Raw genomic sequence first — 21,021 nt, 5'->3', positions numbered from 1 at the left:
GGGTCCCATTCTGCCGGGCTGGGTCCCATTCTGCCGGGCTGGGTCCCGTTCTGCCTGGGCCGGGTTCGGTTCTGCCGGGCTGGGTCCCGTTCTGCCGGGGCCGGGTCCCGTTCTGCCTGGGCCGGGTTCGGTTCTGCCGGGCCGGGTCCCGTTCTGCCGGGGCCGGGTCTCGTTCTGCCGGGTCCCATTCTGCCGGGCTGGGTCCCGTTCTGCCGGGTCCCATTCTGCCAGGTCCCATTCTGCCGGGCCGGGTCCCGTTCTGCCGGGTCCCATTCTGCCGGGCCGGGTCTCGTTTTGCCGGGCTGGGTCCCGTTCTGCCGGGGCCGGGTCCCGTTCTGCCGGGTCCCATTCTGCCGGGCCGGGTCTCGTTCTGCCGGGGCCGGGTCTCGTTCTGCCGGGTCCCATTCTGCCGGGCTGGGTCCCGTTCTGCCGGGCTGGGTCCGGTTCTGCCGGGCTGGGTCCCGTTCTGCCGGGCTGGGTCCCGTTCTGCCGGGCTGGGTCCGGTTCTGCCGGGCTGGGTCCCGTTCTGCCGGGGCCGGGTCTCGTTCTGCCGGGCTGGGTCCCGTTCTGCCGGGCTGGGTCTCGTTCTGCCGGGGCCGGGTCCCGTTCTGCCGAGCCGGGTCCCGTTCTGCCTGGGCCGGGTCCCGTTCTGCCGGGCTGGGTCTCGTTCTGCCGGGGCCGGGTCCCGTTCTGCCGGGGCCGGGTCTCGTTCTGCCGAGCCGGGTCCCGTTCTGCCTGGGCCGGGTCCCGTTCTGCCGGGCTGAGGAGACGCTGCAGCGGTTGGCAGGAGAAAGCCTCTGATGAGCTTTTCAGGGACCAAACCTGCCGGGTGCAGCCACTTTCCCCTCCCCGAGCAGGGGCCTGGCGGGCGGGAGGGTGACGACACGTCGGGACCCCCGGCCCTGCAGCCCCGGCTGCAGCCAGGCTCCGCCGGCCAGTAGAGCCGGGTTTCTGCTTCCCGAGAGCCAGCGCAGACACAGGAACCAGGGCAGAGCCGTAGCCCTCTTGGGGGGAGGGGGCCTCACCCCCTCCCTTGGTCCGAAACTTCCGCCCCCCCAGCCCAGCCAAGGCTGACCCAGCACCCTGGCCCTGCCCCCACCTGGGGACAGGCCCCCCCCACCCGGGGACAGGCCCCCCCCACCCGTCCTGTCTCACTCTCTGGGCCTGGGTGTCTGGGCCAATACTCAAGCGAAGTGAGTCAGTGGGAAGCGCACGGAACGGCCGGCAGGGACCCCGGGTTCCCCCGCACAAAGCACCCCCCGTACGTCATAGGTGGGTCGGGCTGTGAGCGTCCGTGGGGCAGGAGGGCAGGAGCCAGCGGGAGGGAGGGGCCCGGCGGGAGGTGGGTCAGGCAGTGAGTGTCCGTGGGGCAGGAGGGCAGGAGCCAGCGGGAGGGAGGGGCCCGGCGGGAGGTGGGTCAGGCTGTGAGTGTCCGTGGGGCAGGAGGGCAGGAGGCAGCAGGAGGGAGGGGCCCGGCGGGAGGTGGGTCGGGCTGTGAGCATCCGTGGGGCAGGAGGGCAGGAGCCAGCGGGAGGGAGGGGCCCGGGGGGAGGTGGTTCAGGCTGTGAGTGTCCGTGGGGCAGAGGGGCAGGAGCCAGCGGGAGGGAGGGGCCCGGCGGGAGGTGGGTCGGGCTGTGAGTGTCCGTGGGGCAGAGGGGCAGGAGGCAGCAGGAGGGAGGGGCCCAGCGGGAGGTGGGTCGGGCTGTGAGTGTCCGTGGGGCAGAGGGGCAGGAGGCAGCAGGAGGGAGGGGCCCGGCGGGAGGTGGTTCAGGCTGTGAGTGTCCGTGGGGCAGAGGGGCAGGAGCCAGCGGGAGGGAGGGGCCCGGCGGGAGGTGGGTCGGGCTGTGAGTATCCGTGGGGCAGGAGGGCAGGAGCCAGCGGGAGGGAGGGGCCCGGCGGGAGGTGGGTCGGGCTGTGAGTGTCCGTGGGGCAGAGGGGCAGGAGGCAGCAGGAGGGAGGGGCCCAGCGGGAGGTGGGTCAGGCTGTGAGCGTCCGTGGGGCAGGAGGGCAGGAGGCAGCGGGAGGGAGGGGCTCGGCGGGAGGTGGGTCGGGCTGTGAGTGTCCGTGGGGCAGGAGGGCAGGAGCCAGGAGGAGGGGGGGGCCCGGCGGGAGGTGGTTCAGGCTGTGAGTGTCCGTGGGGCAGAGGGGCAGGAGCCAGCGGGAGGGAGGGGCCCGGCGGGAGGTGGGTCGGGCTGTGAGTGTCCGTGGGGCAGGAGGGCAGGAGCCAGCGGGAGGGGGGGCCCGGCGGGAGGTGGGTCGGGCTGTGAGTGTCCGTGGGGCAGGAGGGCAGGAGGCAGCGGGAGGGAGGGGCCCGGCGGGAGGTGGGTCGGGCTGTGAGTGTCCGTGGGGCAGAGGGGCAGGAGCCAGCAGGAGGGAGGGGCCCGGCGGGAGGTGGGTCGGGCTGTGAGTGTCCGTGGGGCAGGAGGGCAGGAGGCAGCGGGAGGGAGGGGCCCGGCGGGAGGTGGGTCGGGCTGTGAGTGTCCGTGGGGCAGAGGGGCAGGAGCCAGCAGGAGGGAGGGGCCCGGCGGGAGGTGGGTCGGGCTGTGAGTGTCCGTGGGGCAGGAGGGCAGGAGCCAGTGGGAGGGGGGGGCCCGGCGGGAGGTGGGTCGGGCTGTGAGTGTCCGTGGGGCAGGAGGGCAGGAGCCAGCGGGAGGGGGGGGCCCGGCGGGAGGTGGGTCGGGCTGTGAGTGTCCGTGGGGCAGGAGGGCAGGAGCCAGCAGGAGGGGGGGGCCCGGCGGGAGGTGGGTCGGGCTGTGAGTGTCCGTGGGGCAGGAGGGCAGGAGCCAGTGGGAGGGGGGGGCCCGGCGGGAGGTGGGTCGGGCTGTGAGTGTCCGTGGGGCAGGAGGGCAGGAGGCAGCGGGAGGGAGGGGCCCGGCGGGAGGTGGGTCGGGCTGTGAGTGTCCGTGGGGCAGAGGGGCAGGAGCCAGCAGGAGGGAGGGGCCCGGCGGGAGGTGGGTCGGGCTGTGAGTGTCCGTGGGGCAGAGGGGCAGGAGCCAGCGGGAGGGGGGGCCCGGCGGGAGGTGGGTCGGGCTGTGAGTGTCCGTGGGGCAGGAGGGCAGGAGCCAGTGGGAGGGGGGGGCCCGGCGGGAGGTGGGTTGGGCTGTGAGTGTCCGTGGGGCAGGAGGGCAGGAGCCAGCGGGAGGGGGGGGCCCGGCGGGAGGTGGGTCGGGCTGTGAGTGTCCGTGGGGCAGAGGGGCAGGAGCCAGCGGGAGGGAGGGGCCCGGCGGGAGGTGGGTCGGGCTGTGAGTGTCCGTGGGGCAGGAGGGCAGGAGCCAGCGGGAGGGAGGGGCCCGGCGGGAGGTGGGTCGGGCTGTGAGTGTCCGTGGGGCAGGAGGGCAGGAGGCAGCGGGAGGGAGGGGCCCGGCGGGAGGTGGGTCGGGCTGTGAGTGTCCGTGGGGCATGAGGGCAGGAGCCAGCGGGAGGGGGGGGCCCGGCGGGAGGTGGGTCGGGCTGTGAGTGTCCGTGGGGCAGAGGGGCAGGAGCCAGCGGGAGGGAGGGGCCCGGCGGGAGGTGGGTCGGGCTGTGAGTGTCCGTGGGGCAGAGGGGCAGGAGCCAGCGGGAGGGAGGGGCCCGGCGGGAGGTGGGTCGGGCTGTGAGTGTCCGTGGGGCAGGAGGGCAGGAGCCAGCAGGAGGGAGGGGCCCGGCGGGAGGTGGGTCGGGCTGTGAGTGTCCGTGGGGCAGGAGGGCAGGAGCCAGCAGGAGGGAGGGGCCCGGCGGGAGGTGGGTCGGGCTGTGAGTGTCCGTGGGGCAGGAGGGCAGGAGCCAGCGGGAGGGAGGGGCCCGGCGGGAGGTGGGTCGGGCTGTGAGTGTCCGTGGGGCATGAGGGCAGGAGCCAGCGGGAGGGGGGGCCCGGCGGGAGGTGGGTCGGGCTGTGAGTGTCCGTGGGGCAGGAGGGCAGGAGCCAGCGGGAGGGAGGGGCCCGGCGGGAGGTGGGTCGGGCTGTGAGTGTCCGTGGGGCAGGAGGGCAGGAGCCAGCGGGAGGGGGGGCCCGGCGGGAGGTGGGTCGGGCTGTGAGTGTCCGTGGGGCAGAGGGGCAGGAGCCAGCGGGAGGGAGGGGCCCGGCGGGAGGTGGGTCGGGCTGTGAGTGTCCGTGGGGCAGGAGGGCAGGAGCCAGCGGGAGGGGGGGCCCGGCGGGAGGTGGGTCGGGCTGTGAGCGTCCGTGGGGCAGAGGGGCAGGAGCCAGCGGGAGGGGGGGCCCGGCGGGAGGTGGGTCGGGCTGTGAGTGTCCGTGGGGCAGGAGGGCAGGAGCCAGCGGGAGGGGGGGCCCGGCGGGAGGTGGGTCGGGCTGTGAGTGTCCGTGGGGCAGAGGGGCAGGAGCCAGCGGGAGGGAGGGGCCCGGCGGGAGGTGGGTCGGGCTGTGAGTGTCCGTGGGGCAGAGGGGCAGGAGCCAGCGGGAGGGAGGGGCCCGGCGGGAGGTGGGTCGGGCTGTGAGTGTCCGTGGGGCAGGAGGCAGCGGGAGGGGGGGGCCCGGCGGGAGGTGGGTCGGGCTGTGAGTGTCCGTGGGGCAGGAGGGCAGGAGCCAGCGGGAGGGGGGGCCCGGCGGGAGGTGGGTCGTGCTGTGAGTGTCCGTGGGGCAGGAGGGCAGGAGCCAGCGGGAGGGGGGGCCCGGCGGGAGGTGGGTCGGGCTGTGAGTGTCCGTGGGGCAGGAGGGCAGGAGCCAGCAGGAGGGGGGGGCCCGGCGGGAGGTGGGTCGGGCTGTGAGTGTCCGTGGGGCAGGAGGGCAGGAGCCAGCGGGAGGGGGGGCCCGGCGGGAGGTGGGTTGGGCTGTGAGTGTCCGTGGGGCAGGAGGGCAGGAGCCAGCGGGAGGGGGGGGCCCGGCGGGAGGTGGGTCGGGCTGTGAGTGTCCGTGGGGCAGAGGGGCAGGAGCCAGCGGGAGGGAGGGGCCCGGCGGGAGGTGGGTCGGGCTGTGAGTGTCCGTGGGGCAGGAGGGCAGGAGCCAGCGGGAGGGAGGGGCCCGGCGGGAGGTGGGTCGGGCTGTGAGTGTCCGTGGGGCAGGAGGGCAGGAGGCAGCGGGAGGGAGGGGCCCGGCGGGAGGTGGGTCGGGCTGTGAGTGTCCGTGGGGCATGAGGGCAGGAGCCAGCGGGAGGGGGGGCCCGGCGGGAGGTGGGTCGGGCTGTGAGTGTCCGTGGGGCAGAGGGGCAGGAGCCAGCGGGAGGGAGGGGCCCGGCGGGAGGTGGGTCGGGCTGTGAGTGTCCGTGGGGCAGAGGGGCAGGAGCCAGCGGGAGGGAGGGGCCCGGCGGGAGGTGGGTCGGGCTGTGAGTGTCCGTGGGGCAGGAGGGCAGGAGCCAGCAGGAGGGAGGGGCCCGGCGGGAGGTGGGTCGGGCTGTGAGTGTCCGTGGGGCAGGAGGGCAGGAGCCAGCAGGAGGGAGGGGCCCGGCGGGAGGTGGGTCGGGCTGTGAGTGTCCGTGGGGCAGGAGGGCAGGAGCCAGCGGGAGGGAGGGGCCCGGCGGGAGGTGGGTCGGGCTGTGAGTGTCCGTGGGGCATGAGGGCAGGAGCCAGCGGGAGGGGGGGCCCGGCGGGAGGTGGGTCGGGCTGTGAGTGTCCGTGGGGCAGGAGGGCAGGAGCCAGCGGGAGGGAGGGGCCCGGCGGGAGGTGGGTCGGGCTGTGAGTGTCCGTGGGGCAGAGGGGCAGGAGCCAGCGGGAGGGAGGGGCCCGGCGGGAGGTGGGTCGGGCTGTGAGTGTCCGTGGGGCAGGAGGGCAGGAGCCAGCGGGAGGGGGGGCCCGGCGGGAGGTGGGTCGGGCTGTGAGCGTCCGTGGGGCAGAGGGGCAGGAGCCAGCGGGAGGGGGGGCCCGGCGGGAGGTGGGTCGGGCTGTGAGTGTCCGTGGGGCAGGAGGGCAGGAGCCAGCGGGAGGGGGGGCCCGGCGGGAGGTGGGTCGGGCTGTGAGTGTCCGTGGGGCAGAGGGGCAGGAGCCAGCGGGAGGGAGGGGCCCGGCGGGAGGTGGGTCGGGCTGTGAGTGTCCGTGGGGCAGAGGGGCAGGAGCCAGCGGGAGGGAGGGGCCCGGCGGGAGGTGGGTCGGGCTGTGAGTGTCCGTGGGGCAGGAGGCAGCGGGAGGGGGGGGCCCGGCGGGAGGTGGGTCGGGCTGTGAGTGTCCGTGGGGCAGGAGGGCAGGAGCCAGCGGGAGGGGGGGCCCGGCGGGAGGTGGGTCGTGCTGTGAGTGTCCGTGGGGCAGGAGGGCAGGAGCCAGCGGGAGGGGGGCCCGGCGGGAGGTGGGTCGGGCTGTGAGTGTCCGTGGGGCAGGAGGGCAGGAGCCAGCAGGAGGGGGGGGCCCGGCGGGAGGTGGGTCGGGCTGTGAGTGTCCGTGGGGCAGGAGGGCAGGAGCCAGCGGGAGGGGGGGCCCGGCGGGAGGTGGGTCGGGCTGTGAGTGTCCGTGGGGCATGAGGGCAGGAGCCAGCGGGAGGGGGGGCCCGGCGGGAGGTGGGTCGGGCTGTGAGTGTCCGTGGGGCATGAGGGCAGGAGCCAGCGGGAGGGGGGGCCCGGCGGGAGGTGGGTCGGGCTGTGAGTGTCCGTGGGGCAGAGGGGCAGGAGCCAGCGGGAGGGGGGGCCCGGCGGGAGGTGGGTCGGGCTGTGAGTGTCCGTGGGGCAGAGGGGCAGGAGCCAGCGGGAGGGGGGGCCCGGCGGGAGGTGGGTCGGGCTGTGAGTGTCCGTGGGGCAGAGGGGCAGGAGCCAGCGGGAGGGGGGGCCCGGCGGGAGGTGGGTCGTGCTGTGAGTGTCCGTGGGGCAGGAGGGCAGGAGCCAGCGGGAGGGGGGGCCCGGCGGGAGGTGGGTCGGGCTGTGAGTGTCCGTGGGGCAGGAGGGCAGGAGCCAGCAGGAGGGGGGGGCCCGGCGGGAGGTGGGTCGGGCTGTGAGTGTCCGTGGGGCAGGAGGGCAGGAGCCAGCGGGAGGGGGGGCCCGGCGGGAGGTGGGTCGGGCTGTGAGTGTCCGTGGGGCATGAGGGCAGGAGCCAGCGGGAGGGGGGGCCCGGCGGGAGGTGGGTCGGGCTGTGAGTGTCCGTGGGGCATGAGGGCAGGAGCCAGCGGGAGGGGGGGCCCGGCGGGAGGTGGGTCGGGCTGTGAGTGTCCGTGGGGCAGAGGGGCAGGAGCCAGCGGGAGGGGGGGCCCGGCGGGAGGTGGGTCGGGCTGTGAGTGTCCGTGGGGCAGAGGGGCAGGAGCCAGCGGGAGGGGGGGCCCGGCGGGAGGTGGGTCGGGCTGTGAGTGTCCGTGGGGCATGAGGGCAGGAGCCAGCGGGAGGGGGGGCCCGGCGGGAGGTGGGTCGGGCTGTGAGTGTCCGTGGGGCAGAGGGGCAGGAGCCAGCGGGAGGGGGGGCCCGGCGGGAGGTGGGTCGGGCTGTGAGTGTCCGTGGGGCAGAGGGGCAGGAGCCAGCGGGAGGGAGGGGCCCGGCGGGAGGTGGGTCGGGCTGTGAGTGTCCGTGGGGCAGGAGGGCAGGAGGCAGCGGGAGGGGGGGCCCGGCGGGAGGTGGGTCGGGCTGTGAGTGTCCGTGGGGCAGAGGGGCAGGAGCCAGCGGGAGGGGGGGCCCGGCGGGAGGTGGGTCGGGCTGTGAGTGTCCGTGGGGCAGGAGGGCAGGAGCCAGCGGGAGGGGGGCCCGGCGGGAGGTGGGTCGGGCTGTGAGTGTCCGTGGGGCAGGAGGGCAGGAGCCAGCGGGAGGGGGGCCCGGCGGGAGGTGGGTCGGGCTGTGAGTGTCCGTGGGGCATGAGGGCAGGAGCCAGCGGGAGGGAGGGGCCCGGCGGGAGGTGGGTCGGGCTGTGAGTGTCCGTGGGGCAGGAGGGCAGGAGCCAGCGGGAGGGGGGGCCCGGCGGGAGGTGGGTCGGGCTGTGAGCGTCCGTGGGGCAGGAGGGCAGGAGCCAGCGGGAGGGAGGGGCCCGGCGGGAGGTGGGTCGGGCTGTGAGCGTCCGTGGGGCAGAGGGGCAGGAGCCAGCGGGAGGGGGGGCCCGGCGGGAGGTGGGTCGGGCTGTGAGTGTCCGTGGGGCAGAGGGGCAGGAGCCAGCGGGAGGGGGGGCCCGGCGGGAGGTGGGTCGGGCTGTGAGTGTCCGTGGGGCAGAGGGGCAGGAGCCAGCGGGAGGGGGGGCCCGGCGGGAGGTGGGTCGGGCTGTGAGTGTCCGTGGGGCAGAGGGGCAGGAGCCAGCGGGAGGGGGGGCCCGGCGGGAGGTGGGTCGGGCTGTGAGTGTCCGTGGGGCAGGAGGGCAGGAGCCAGCGGGAGGGGGGGCCCGGCGGGAGGTGGGTCGGGCTGTGAGTGTCCGTGGGGCAGAGGGGCCCAGGAGGGTGGTGCGCGGCCGAGGGTGGGGTTCGTGCCCTAGGGAGGGGCTGGGGTCCCTGGGGCCGAATGGTCCCCGAGCGCGCGGTCCCCAGCGGGGGAGGGGTGTCTCTCGGCCGTTCGCCGCGCGGGCGCCCTGCCTCGGCTGCCACTCGGGTGCTGCTGCCGGCGCGGTGGAGGCCTGGCCGTGGGCGCCGGACGTGGCGGGACTGGCAGGGCCCTGGGCCTTGGCGGGTGCATTTTGGGGAGCGCGAGCGATGGGGCCGTGTGACGTCAGGCTGTGAGACGTGCGTGTGCCTCGGTTTCCCCAGCTTGAATGGGAGGTTTCTTGGGACACAGAGCAGCCGAGGGGCGATGTTAGCACAGGCCCCAAGAGCAGGCAGCCTCCAGGCCCTGCACCCCCCTTCCCGGCTCTCAGCCTCCGGGCCCTGCACCCCCCTTCCCGGCTCTCAGCCTCCAGGCCCTGCACCCCCCTTCCCGGCTCTCCGCCTCCGGGCCCTGCACCCCCCTTCCCGGCTCTCAGCCTCCGGGCCCTGCACCCCCCTTCCCGGCTCTCAGCCTCCGGGCCCTGCACCCCCCTTCCCGGCTCTCCGCCTCCAGGCCCTGCACCCCCCTTCCCGGCTCTCAGCCTCCAGGCCCTGCACTCCCCTTCCCGGCTCTCAGCCTCCGGGCCCTGCACTCCCCTTCCCGGCTCTCAGCCTCCGGGCCCTGCACCCCCCTTCCCGGCTCTCAGCCTCCAGGCCCTGCACCCCCCTTCCCGGCTCTCCGCCTCCGGGCCCTGCACCCCCCTTCCCGGCTCTCAGCCTCCGGGCCCTGCACCCCCCTTCCCGGCTCTCAGCCTCCAGGCCCTGCACCCCCCTTCCCGGCTCTCAGCCTCCAGGCCCTGCACCCCCCTTCCCGGCTCTCAGCCTCCGGGCCCTGCACCCCCCTTCCCGGCTCTCAGCCTCCAGGCCCTGCACCCCCCTTCCCGGCTCTCCGCCTCCGGGCCCTGCACCCCCCTTCCCGGCTCTCAGCCTCCGGGCCCTGCACCCCCCTTCCCGGCTCTCAGCCTCCGGGCCCTGCACCCCCCTTCCCGGCTCTCCGCCTCCAGGCCCTGCACCCCCCTTCCCGGCTCTCAGCCTCCGGGCCCTGCACTCCCCTTCCCGGCTCTCAGCCTCCGGGCCCTGCACTCCCCTTCCCGGCTCTCAGCCTCCGGGCCCTGCACCCCCCTTCCCGGCTCTCAGCCTCCAGGCCCTGCACCCCTCTTCCCGGCTCTCAGCCTCCGGGCCCTGCACCCCTCTTCCCGGCTCTCAGCCTCCAGGCCCTGCACCCCCCTTCCCGGCTCTCAGCCTCCGGGCCCTGCACCCCCCTTCCCGGCTCTCAGCCTCCAGGCCCTGCACCCCTCTTCCCGGCTCTCAGCCTCCGGGCCCTGCACCCCCCTTCCCGGCTCTCCGCCTCCAGGCCCTGCACCCCCCTTCCTGGCTCTCAGCCTCCAGGCCCTGCACCCCTCTTCCCGGCTCTCAGCCTCCGGGCCCTGCACCCCCCTTCCCGGCTCTCAGCCTCCGGGCCCTGCACCCCCCTTCCTGGCTCTCAGCCTCCGGGCCCTGCACCCCCCTTCCCGGCTCTCAGCCTCCGGGCCCTGCACCCCCCTTCCTGGCTCTCAGCCTCCGGGCCCTGCACCCCCCTTCCCGGCTCTCAGCCTCCGCACTCCTAGCCCTGCGGAGTCTGACCCCTCCCAGCCCCTGCTCTCTTGCCCCAGGCAGCCCCGCCTCCTCCCGGCCGTCCCCAGGGAGTCCCACCAGCCTCCCCCTCCTCATGCAGCTAGTGGTGCAGGGCCTGGGGAAACTGAGGCTCACACCCACCCCCCCACTGTCACTGCAGAGCCACGTGGGATCCCATAGAGCCCCACACGACAGCAGCGCGGACGCCGGCCTAGAGTAGACAGGCCCCCGTCACGGTGACCCCGCTGGGGAGGACCAAGGGGGCCTGGCTGTGGGTGGGGGTGGGTTCCGTGTGCCCAGGGAGGGGTTGGCCCCGTGTGGTGAGCGTCCCGCACTGGGGCAGGCCAGAGCGGTCCGCCTGGGTCCCGTGTTTCTGTGTCGTGGGGGGACGTAGGAGGCCCCGGGGGAGGCTTCGGGGGGGGGGAGAAGTTGAGTTCTTTGGAGACAGATTTGCTGGTAGCTCTGTCACGGAGTGTGGGGGGGGTCCCAGCCCTGCCCCCCCCATCCACAGCCAGAGGAGACTCTCAGGCGGCAGGTAGAAGAGAAGGGCTGTTGGTTCCCAGGGACCCAGTGTAGCCCAGACTGGGTGCCACAGGACCCAGGAGCCGCCAGCCCGGCCCATCTGGGGCGAGAGGGGCCTGGAGCCAGCGCCCTGCCCCCTCCCTGCATGCTCCGCCCACCGGGAGAAAACCCACCCCCCGCCCCCCCTTCAGATTCCCGAACGAGGAGTCACCTGGTTGCTCCCCCAGACTCAGGTCGTGGGGCAGCCTGAGCAATTGCTGTGGCTGTGCTGAGCTGTGGCAGCCTCCCTCGGTGAGAGCCACCCCCACCACTCCCATCCCCCGCCGGGCACCAGTGCGGGGCCCAGGGAAACTGAGGCACACACGGGGTTACAGCACAGGAGCACAGGCCGGTAAGAATCACCTGCCAGAGAAGAAAGCGACCAGTCACAGGGCCCCCGTGGCACATCTCCAACCTAGCTGTGCACCGCCCGCCCCAAGGCTGCTCCACCCCACGGGAAACAGCCCACTGCAGCTCCCAGCTCAGGGAGTCACTCTACTGAGCGCCGGTGCTGAGGTACCAGCCTACTGCTGCCGCCAGCGAGGTGAGCCAGTCCTTGGGTAGTGAGATAACAGCCTACTGCTGCCGCCCGTGAGGCGAGCCAGTCCTTGGGTAGTGAGGTGACAGCCTACTGCTGCCGCCAGCGAGGCAAGCCAGTCCTTGGGTAGTGAGGTGACAGCCTACTGCTGCCGCCAGCGAGGCGAGCCAGTCCTTGGGTAGTGAGATAACAGCCTACTGCTGCCGCCAGCGAGGCGAGCCAGTACTTGGGTAGTGAGGTGACAGCCTACTGCTGCCGCCAGCGAGGCGAGCCAGTCCTTGGGTAGTGAGGTGACAGCCTACTGCTGCCTCCAGCGAGGCGAGCCAGTCCTTGGGTAGTGAGATAACAGCCTACTGCTGCCTCCAGCGAGGCGAGCCAGTCCTTGGGTAGTGAGATAACAGCCTACTGCTGCCTCCAGCGAGGCGAGCCAGTCCTTGGGTAGTGAGGTGACAGCCTACTGCGGCCTCCAGCGAGGCGAGCCAGTCCTTGGGTAGTGAGGTGACAGCCTACTGCTGCCGCCCGCGAGGCGAGCCAGTCCTTGGGTAGTGAGATAACAGCCTACAGCTGCCGCCTGCGAGGCGAGCCAGTCCTTGGGTAGTGAGATAACAGCCTACTGCTGCCGCCCGCGAGGCGAGCCAGTCCTTGGGTAGTGAGATAACAGCCTACTGCTGCCGCCCGCGAGGCGAGCCAGTCCTTGGGTAGTGAGGTGACAGCCTACTGCTGCCGCCCGCGAGGCGAGCCAGTCCTTGGGTAGTGAGATAACAGCCTACTGCTGCCGCCAGCGAGGCGAGCCAGTACTTGGGTAGTGAGGTGACAGCCTACTGCTGCCGCCAGCGAGGCGAGCCAGTCCTTGGGTAGTGAGGTGACAGCCTACTGCTGCCTCCAGCGAGGCGAGCCAGTCCTTGGGTAGTGAGATAACAGCCTACTGCTGCCTCCAGCGAGGCGAGCCAGTCCTTGGGTAGTGAGATAACAGCCTACTGCTGCCTCCAGCGAGGTGAGCCAGTCCTTGGGTAGTGAGGTGACAGCCTACTGCGGCCTCCAGCGAGGCGAGCCAGTCCTTGGGTAGTGAGGTGACAGCCTACTGCTGCCGCCCGCGAGGCGAGCCAGTCCTTGGGTAGTGAGATAACAGCCTACAGCTGCCGCCTGCGAGGCGAGCCAGTCCTTGGGTAGTGAGATAACAGCCTACTGCTGCCGCCAGCGAGGCGAGCCAGTCCTTGGGTAGTGAGGTGACAGCCTACTGCTGCCTCCAGCGAGGTGAGCCAGTCCTTGGGTAGTGAGATAACAGCCTACTGCTGCCTCCAGCGAGGCGAGCCAGTCCTTGGGTAGTGAGATAACAGCCTACTGCTGCCGCCAGCGAGGCGAGCCAGTCCTTGTGTAGTGAGATAACAGCCTACTGCTGCCTCCAGCGAGGCGAGCCAGTCCTTGGGTAGTGAGATAACAGCCTACTGCTGCCGCCAGCGAGGCGAGCCAGTCCTTGGGTAGTGAGATAACAGCCTACTGCTGCCTCCAGCGAGGTGAGCCAGTCCTTGGGTAGTGAGATAACAGCCTACTGCTGCCGCCCGCGAGGCGAGCCAGTCCTTGGGTAGTGAGATAACAGCCTACTGCTGCCTCCAGCGAGGCGAGCCAGTCCTTGGGTAGTGAGATAACAGCCTACTGCTGCCGCCCGCGAGGCGAGCCAGTCCTTGGGTAGTGAGATAACAGCCTACTGCTGCCGCCAGCGAGGCGAGCCAGTCCTTGGGTAGTGAGATAACAACCTACTGCTGCCGCCCGCGAGGCGAGCCAGTCCTTGGATAGTGAGGTGACAGCCTACTGCTGCCGCCAGCGAGGCGAGCCAGTCCTTGGGTAGTGAGATAACAGCCTACTGCTGCCGCCAGCGAGGCGAGCCAGTCCTTGGGTAGTGAGATAACAGCCTACTGCTGCCGCCCGCGAGGCGAGCCAGTCCTTGGGTAGTGAGATAACAGCCTACTGCTGCCGCCAGCGAGGCGAGCCAGTCCTTGGGTAGTGAGATAACAGCCTACTGCTGCCGCCAGCGAGGCGAGCCAGTCCTTGGGTAGTGAGATAACAGCCTACTGCTGCCGCCAGTGAGGCGAGCCAGTCCTTGGGTAGTGAGGTGACAGCCTACTGCTGCCGCCAGCGAGGCGAGCCAGTCCTTGGGTAGTGAGGTGACAGCCTACTGCTGCCTCCAGCGAGGCGAGCCAGTCCTTGGGTAGTGAGATAACAGCCTACTGCTGCCGCCAGCGAGGCGAGCCAGTCCTTGGGTAGTGAGGTGACAGCCTACTGCTGCCTCCAGCGAGGCGAGCCAGTCCTTGGGTAGTGAGATAACAGCCTACTGCTGCCGCCAGCGAGACGAGCCAGTCCTTGGGTAGTGAGGTGACAGCCTACTGCTGCCGCCAGCGAGGCGAGCCAGTCCTTGGGTAGTGAGATAACAGCCTACTGCTGCCTCCAGCGAGGCGAGCCAGTCCTTGGGTAGTGAGATAACAGCCTACTGCTGCCGCCAGCGAGGCGAGCCAGTCCTTGGGTAGTGAGATAACAGCGTACTGCTGCCGCCCGCGAGGTGAGCCAGTCCTTGGGTAGTGAGATAACAGCCTACTGCTGCCGCCAGCGAGGCGAGCCAGTCCTTGGGTAGTGAGGTGACAGCCTACTGCTGCCTCCAGCGAGGCGAGCCAGTCCTTGGGTAGTGAGATAACAGCCTACTGCTGCCGCCAGCGAGGTGAGCCAGTCCTTGGGTAGTGAGATAACAGCCTACTGCTGCCGCCAGCGAGGCGAGCCAGTCCTTGGGTAGTGAGATAACAGCCTACTGCTGCCTCCAGCGAGGCGAGCCAGTCCTTGGGTAGTGAGGTGACAGCCTACTGCTGCCGCCCGCGAGGCGAGCCAGTCCTTGGGTAGTGAGATAACAGCCTACTGCTGCCTCCAGCGAGGCGAGCCAGTCCTTGGGTAGTGAGGTGACAGCCTACTGCTGCCGCCCGCGAGGCGAGCCAGTCCTTGGGTAGTGAGATAACAGCCTACTGCTGCCTCCAGCGAGGCGAGCCAGTCCTTGGGTAGTGAGATAACAGCCTACTGCTGCCGCCAGCGAGGCGAGCCAGTCCTTGGGTAGTGAGGTGACAGCCTACTGCTGCCTCCAGCGAGGCGAGCCAGTCCTTGGGTAGTGAGGTGACAGCCTGCTGCTCCCGGGGCTCTGCCAGGCTAGGGGTAGAACCAGGGGCTGGGGGCGGGTTTGGCCCCACAGTCTGCGCCGCCCATGGCCCTGATCCCCTGCGGCCTGCTGCATCCTGGCCAGGCCCTGTGCTCCGGCCACTGCCGTGCTGGGGCAGCCCCCCAGGGTTGCAGTGAGGGGCCCCGCCTGGCATGGGGCTGCCTGCGGGGGTTTCTCACGGGTGGGCCCCCCGGGCTCGGCTTGTCCCCGGTGGCAGAGCCCACGGGCTGCTCGGTGGCCCCGCTCCAAGCGGCTGCTCGGTCTAACGCCCAGCGACTGGGCAGGGGTAGGGGCAGGGGCAGGGGCTGGGGCGGGGGCAGGGGAAGGGGCAGGGCGGGGGCAAGGGTGGGAGCGGGGGCAGGGGCAGGGGCAGGGTGTGGGGGCAGGGGCAAGGCGCGGGGGTGGGGGCAGGGCGCGGGGGCGGGGGCAGGGGCAGGGGCAAGGCGCGGGGGCAGGGGCAGGGGCAAGGCGCGGGGGCAGGGGGCGGGGGCAGGGCGCGGGGGCGGGGGCGGGGGCAGAGGCAGGGCACGGGGGCGGGGGCGGGATCAGGGGCGGGGGCAGGGTGCAGGGGCAGGGCGCGGGGGCGAGGGCGGGGGCAGAGGGCGGGGCACGGGGGCGGGGGCGGGATCAGGGGCGGGGGCAGGGGGCAGGGGCGCGGGGGCGAGGGCGAGGGCGGGGGGCAGAGGGCAGGGCACGGGGGCAGGATCAGGGGCGGGGGCAGGGCGCGGGGGCAGGGGCAAGGCGCGGGGGCAGGGGCGGGGGCAGGGCGAGGGGGCAGGGGCAGGGGCAGGGGCTGGGGGGGGGGCAGGGGCGGGGGCGGGGGCGGGGGCAGGGGCTGGGTTTTCCATCATCCCGGCTTTGGGCTGGGTCGTTGCAGGGAAGTTCAAGCTGCTGGACCAGGACCGGGACGTGCGCGAACCCGTCCAGTATTTCAGCAGCGTGGAGGAGGTGGCCAGCAGCTTCCCGGAGCGCGTCTTCGTCATGGAGACCATCACCTTCAGCGTGAAGGTCAGCGCCCGGCACCGCCAAGCCATGCTGGCCCTGGGTCTGGGGAGCGGGCCCCGGGGTCTGGCCTGGCGCTGGGCCAAGGGGAGCGGGCCCCGGGGTCTGTCCTGGCACTGGGCCAAGGGGAGCGGGCCCCGGGGTCTGGCCTGGTGCTGGGCCAATGGGAGCGGGCCCCGGGGTCTGGCCTGGCCCTGGGTCTGGGGAGCGGGCCCCGGGGTCTGGCCTGGCGCTGGGTCATGGGGAGCGGGCCCCGGGGTCTGGCCTGGCGCTGGGCCAAGGGGAGCGGGCCCCGGGGTCTGTCCTGGCACTGGGCCAAGGGGAGCGGGCCCCGGGGTCTGGCCTGGTGCTGGGCCAATGGGAGCGGGCCCCGGGGTCTGGCCTGGCCCTGGGTATGGGGAGCGGGCCCCGGGGTCTGGCCTGGCGCTGGGCCAAGGGGAGCGGGCCCCGGGGTCTGTCCTGGCACTGGGCCAAGGGGAGCGGGCCCCGGGGTCTGGCCTGGCGCTGGGCCAATGGGAGCGGGCCCCGGGGTCTGGCCTGGCCCTGGGTCTGGGGAGCGGGCCCCGGGGTCTGGCCTGGCGCTGGGCCAAGGGGAGCGGGCCCCGGGGTCTGGCCTGGCGCTGGGCCAATGGGAGCGGGCCCCGGGGTCTGGCCTGGCCCTGGGTCTGGGGAGCGGGCCCCGGGGTCTGGCCTGGCGCTGGGCCAAGGGGAGCGGGCCCCGGGGTCTGGCCTGGCGCTGGGCCAAGGGGAGCGGGCCCCGGGGTCTGGCCTGGCGCTGGGCCAATGGGAGCGGGCCCCGGGGTCTGGCCTGGCGCTGGGTCTGGGGAGCGGGCCCCGGGGTCTGGCCTGGCCCTGAGTCTGGGGAGCGGGCCCCGGGGTCTGGCCTGGCGCTGGGCCAAGGGGAGCGGGCCCCGGGGTCTGGCCTGGCGCTGGGCCAAGGGGAGCGGGCCCCGGGGTCTGGCCTGGCGCTGGGCCAAGGGGAGCGGGCCCCGGGGTCTGGCCTGGCGCTGGGCCAAGGGGAGCGGGCCCCGGGGTCTGGCCTGGCGCTGGGCCAAGGGGAGCGGGCCCCGGGGTCTGGCCTGGCGCTGGGCCAAGGGGAGCGGGCCCCGGGGTCTGGCCTGGCGCTGGGCCAAGGGGAGCGGGCCCCGGGGTCTGGCCTGGCGCTGGGCCAAGGGGAGCGGGCCCCGGGGTCTGGCCTGGCGCTGGGCCAAGGGGAGCGGGCCCCGGGGTCTGGCCTGGCGCTGGGCCAAGGGGAGCGGGCCCCGGGGTCTGGCCTGGCGCTGGGCCAAGGGGAGCGGGCCCCGGGGTCTGGCCTGGCGCTGGGCCAAGGGGAGCGGGCCCCGGGGTCTGGCCTGGCGCTGGGCCAAGGGGAGCGGGCCCCGGGGTCTGGCCTGGCCCTGGGTCTGGGGAGCGGGCCCCGGGGTCTGGCCTGGCCCTGGGTCTGGGGAGCGGGCCCCGGGGTCTGGCCTGGTGCTGGGCCAAGGGGAGCGGGCCCCGGGGTCTGGCCTGGCCCTGGGTCTGGGGAGCGGGCCCCGGGGTCTGGCCTGGCGCTGGGTCATGGGGAGCGGGCCCCGGGGTCTGGCCTGGCGCTGGGCCAAGGGAAGCGGGCCCCGGGGTCTGGCCTGGCGCTGGGCCAAGGGTAGCGGGTCCCGGGGTCTGGCCTGGCGCTGGGCCAAGGGGAGCGGGCCCCGGGGTCTGGCCTGGCGCTGGGCCAAGGGGAGCGGGTCCCGGGGTCTGGCCTGGCGCTGGGCCAAGGGGAGCGGGCCCCGGGGTCTGGCCTGGCCCTGGGTCTGGGGAGCGGGCCCCGGGGTCTGGCCTGGCGCTGGGCCAAGGGGAGCGGGTCCCGGGGTCTGGCCTGGCGCTGGGCCAAGGGGAGCGGGCCCCGGGGTCTGGCCTGGCCCTGGGTCTGGGGAGCAGGCCCCGGGGTCTGGCCTGGCGCTGGGCCAAGGGGAGCGGGCCCCGGGGTCTGGCCTGGCGCTGGGCCAAGGGGAGCGGGCCCCGGGGTCTGGCCTGGCGCTGGGCCAAGGGGAGCGGGCCCCGGGGTCTGGCCTGGCGCTGGGCCAAGGGGAGCGGGCCCCGGGGTCTGGCCTGGTGCTGGGCCAAGGGGAGCGGGCCCCGGGGTCTGGCCTGGCGCTGGGCCAAGGGGAGCGGGCCCCGGGGTCTGGCCTGGCGCTGGGCCAAGGGGAGCGGGCCCCGGGGTCTGGCCTGGCGCTGGGCCAAGGGGAGCGGGCCCCGGGGTCTGGCCTGGCGCTGGGCCAAGGGGAGCGGGCCCCGGGGTCTGGCCTGGCGCTGGGCCAAGGGGAGCGGGCCCCGGGGTCTGGCCTGGCGCTGGGCCAAGGGGAGCGGGCCCCGGGGTCTGGCCTGGCGCTGGGCCAAGGGGAGCGGGCCCCGGGGTCTGGCCTGGCGCTGGGCCAAGGGGAGCGGGCCCCGGGGTCTGGCCTGGCGCTGGGCCAAGGGGAGCGGGCCCCGGGGTCTGGCCTGGCCCTGGGTCTGGGGAGCGGGCCCCGGGGTCTGGCCTGGCGCTGGGCCAAGGGGAGCGGGCCCCGGGGTCTGGCCTGGCGCTGGGCCAAGGGGAGCGGGCCCCGGGGTCTGGCCTGGCGCTGGGCCAAGGGGAGCGGGCCCCGGGGTCTGGCCTGGCGCTGGGCCAAGGGGAGCGGGCCCCGGGGTCTGACCTGGTGCTGGGCCAAGGGGAGCGGGCCCCGGGGTCTGGCCTGGCGCTGGGCCAAGGGGAGCGGGCCCCGGGGTCTGGCCTGGCGCTGGGCCAAGGGGAGCGGGCCCCGGGGTCTGGCCTGGCGCTGGGCCAAGGGGAGCGGGCCCCGGGGTCTGGCCTGGCGCTGGGCCAAGGGGAGCGGGCCCCGGGGTCTGGCCTGGCGCTGGGCCAAGGGGAGCGGGCCCCGGGCTCTGGCCTGGCGCTGGGCCAAGGGGAGCGGGCCCCGGGGTCTGGCCTGGCGCTGGGCCAAGGGGAGCGGGCCCCGGGGTCTGGCCTGGCGCTGGGCCAAGGGGAGCGGGCCCCGGGGTCTGGCCTGGCCCTGGGTCTGGGGAGCGGGCCCCGGGGTCTGACCTGGCGCTGGGCCAAGGGGAGCGGGCCCCGGGGTCTGGCCTGGCGCTGGGCCAAGGGGAGCGGGCCCCGGGCTCTGGCCTGGCGCTGGGCCAAGGGGAGCGGGCCCCGGGGGGCCTGGTGGGGCCTGGGGCCAGTGGCTCACACTGGTTGCACGGAGCAAGGCAGATGGCTGCAGAGCTCTGAGCATTTGGGGTCTTTTCTCATGGGACCCAAACGCTCATCTGACCCACAGACACAGGTGTTCCCTTCTTGGGCCTCTCCAGCCCCCTCATCCACCAGGCCCCTGTGCGTCCCAGCCCCGTGCCCCCAGTACCTGCCACCCCCCGGACCCCCTCACCCCCCCGGGCCCCTCACCCCCCGGGCCCCCTCAGCCCCCGGGCCCCTCACCCCCCCGGGCCCCTCACCCCCAGGGCCCCTGTGCCCCCAGTACCCGCCACCCCCCGGCCCCTCACCCCCCCGGGCCCCTCACCTCCCCGGGCCCCTGTGCCCCCAGTACCCGCCACCCCCTGGGCCCCTCACCTCCCCGGGCCCCTGTGCCCCCAGTACCCGCCACCCCCCGGGCCCCTCACCCCCCCGGGCCCCTGTGCCCCCAGTACCCGCCACCCCCCGGGCCCCTCACCCCCCCGGGCCCCTCACCCCCCCGGGCCCCTGTGCCCCCAGTACCCGCCACCCCCTGGGCCCTTCACCTCCCCGGGCCCCTGTGCCCCCAGTACCCGCCACCCCCCGGCCCCTCACCCCCCCGGGCTCCTGTGCCCCCAGTACCCGCCACCCCCCCCCCCCCTTCACCTCCCCGGGCCCCTGTGCCCCCAGTACCCACCCACCCCCCGGCCCCTCACCCCCCCGGGCTCCTGTGCCCCCAGTACCTGCCACCCCCCGGCCCCTCACCTCCCCGGGCCCCTGTGCCCCCAGTACCCGCCACCCCCCGGGCCCTTCACCTCCCCGGGCCCCTGTGCCCCCAGTACCCGCCACCCCCCGGCCCCTCACCCCCCCGGGCTCCTGTGCCCCCAGTACCCGCCACCCCCCGGCCCCTCACCCCCCCGGGCTCCTGTGCCCCCAGTACCCGCCACCCCCCCGGGCCCCTCACCTCCCCGGGCCCCTGTGCCCCCAGTACCCGCCACCCCCCGGCCCCTCACCCCCAGGGCCCCTGTGCCCCCAGTACCCGCCACCCCCCGGCCCCTCACCCCCAGGGCCCCTGTGCCCCCAGTACCCGCCACCCCCCGGGCCCCTCACCCCCAGGGCCCCTGTGCCCCCAGTACCTGCCACCCCCCGGGCCCCTCACCCCCCCGGGCCCCTGTGCCCCCAGTACCCGCCACCCCCCGGGCCCCTCACCCCCCCGGGCCCCTGTGCCCCCAGTACCCGCCACCCCCCGGCCCCTCACCTCCCCGGGCCCCTGTGCCCCCAGTACCCGCCACCCCCCGGCCCCTCACCCCCAGGGCCCCTGTGCCCCCAGTACCCGCCACCCCCCGGCCCCTCACCCCCCCGGGCTCCTGTGCCCCCAGTACCCGCCACCCCCCGGCCCCTCACCCCCAGGGCCCCTGTGCCCCCAGTACCCGCCACCCCCCGGGCCCCTCACCTCCCCGGGCCCCTCACCCCCCCGGGCTCCTGTGCCCCCAGTACCCGCCACCCCCCGGGCCCCTCACCTCCCCGGGCCCCTGTGCCCCCAGTACCCGCCACCCCCCGGGCCCCTCACCTCCCCGGGCCCCTCACCCCCCCGGGCTCCTGTGCCCCCAGTACCCGCCACCCCCCGGCCCCTCACCTCCCCGGGCCCCTGTGCCCCCAGTACCCGCCACCCCCCGGGCCCCTCACCTCCCCCGGCCCCTCACCCCCAGGGCCCCTGTGCCCCCAGTACCCGCCACCCCCCGGGCCCCTCACCTCCCCCGGCCCCTCACCCCCAGGGCCCCTGTGCCCCCAGTACCCGCCACCCCCTGGGCCCCTCACCCCCCCGGGCTCCTGTGCCCCCAGTACCCGCCACCCCCCGGGCCCCTCACCCCCCCGGGCCCCTCACCCCCCCGGGCTCCTGTGCCCCCAGTACCTGCCACCCCCCGGGCCCCTCACCCCCCCGGGCTCCTGTGCCCCCAGTACCTGCCACCCCCCGGGCCCCTCACCTCCCCGGGCTCCTGTGCCCCCAGTACCCGCCACCCCCCGGCCCCTCACCCCCCCGGGCCCCTGTGCCCCCAGTACCCGCCACCCCCCGGGCCCCTCACCTCCCCGGGCCCCTGTGCCCCCAGTACCCGCCACCCCCCGGCCCCTCACCCCCCCGGGCCCCTGTGCCCCCAGTACCCGCCACCCCCCGGGCCCCTCACCCCCCCGGGCCCCTCACCCCCCCGGGCTCCTGTGCCCCCAGTACCCGCCACCCCCCGGGCCCCTCACCCCCCCGGGCTCCTGTGCCCCCAGTACCCGCCACCCCCCGGGCCCCTCACCCCCCCGGGCCCCTGTGCCCCCAGTACCCGCCACCCCCCGGGCCCCTCACCTCCCCGGGCCCCTGTGCCCCCAGTACCCGCCACCCCCCGGCCCCTCACCCCCCCCCGGGCCCCTCACCCCCCCGGGCCCCTGTGCCCCCAGTACCCGCCACCCCCCGGGCCCCTCACCCCCCCGGGCCCCTCACCCCCCCGGGCCCCTGTGCCCCCAGTACCCGCCACCCCCCGGGCCCCTCACCCCCCCGGGCCCCTGTGCCCCCAGTACCTGCCACCCCCCGGCCCCTCACCCCCCCGGGCTCC

At 75.1% G+C, this 21,021-nt stretch overlaps 1 protein-coding gene across 1 annotated transcript in view; it reads left to right on the top strand.

Annotated features, from left to right (window-relative positions):
• Positions 1 to 21,021, top strand: part of GAREM2 (GRB2 associated regulator of MAPK1 subtype 2) — an 89,993-nt gene that overhangs the window by 52,187 nt on the left and 16,785 nt on the right. The window contains exon 3 of the mRNA XM_089776941.1: positions 15,119 to 15,249. Within this exon, the coding sequence (XP_089633067.1) occupies positions 15,119 to 15,249 (131 nt within the window). The remainder of the gene's footprint in view (positions 1 to 15,118; positions 15,250 to 21,021) is intronic.

The sequence above is a fragment of the Pelodiscus sinensis genome, chromosome 3 (assembly GCF_052426305.1).
Source record: "Pelodiscus sinensis isolate ZL-2025 chromosome 3, ASM5242630v1, whole genome shotgun sequence".
NCBI classification, from domain to species: domain Eukaryota; kingdom Metazoa; phylum Chordata; order Testudines; family Trionychidae; genus Pelodiscus; species Pelodiscus sinensis.
The sequence above is the reverse complement of the archived record's forward strand: the minus strand, read 5'-3'. Positions and strand labels throughout refer to the sequence as shown.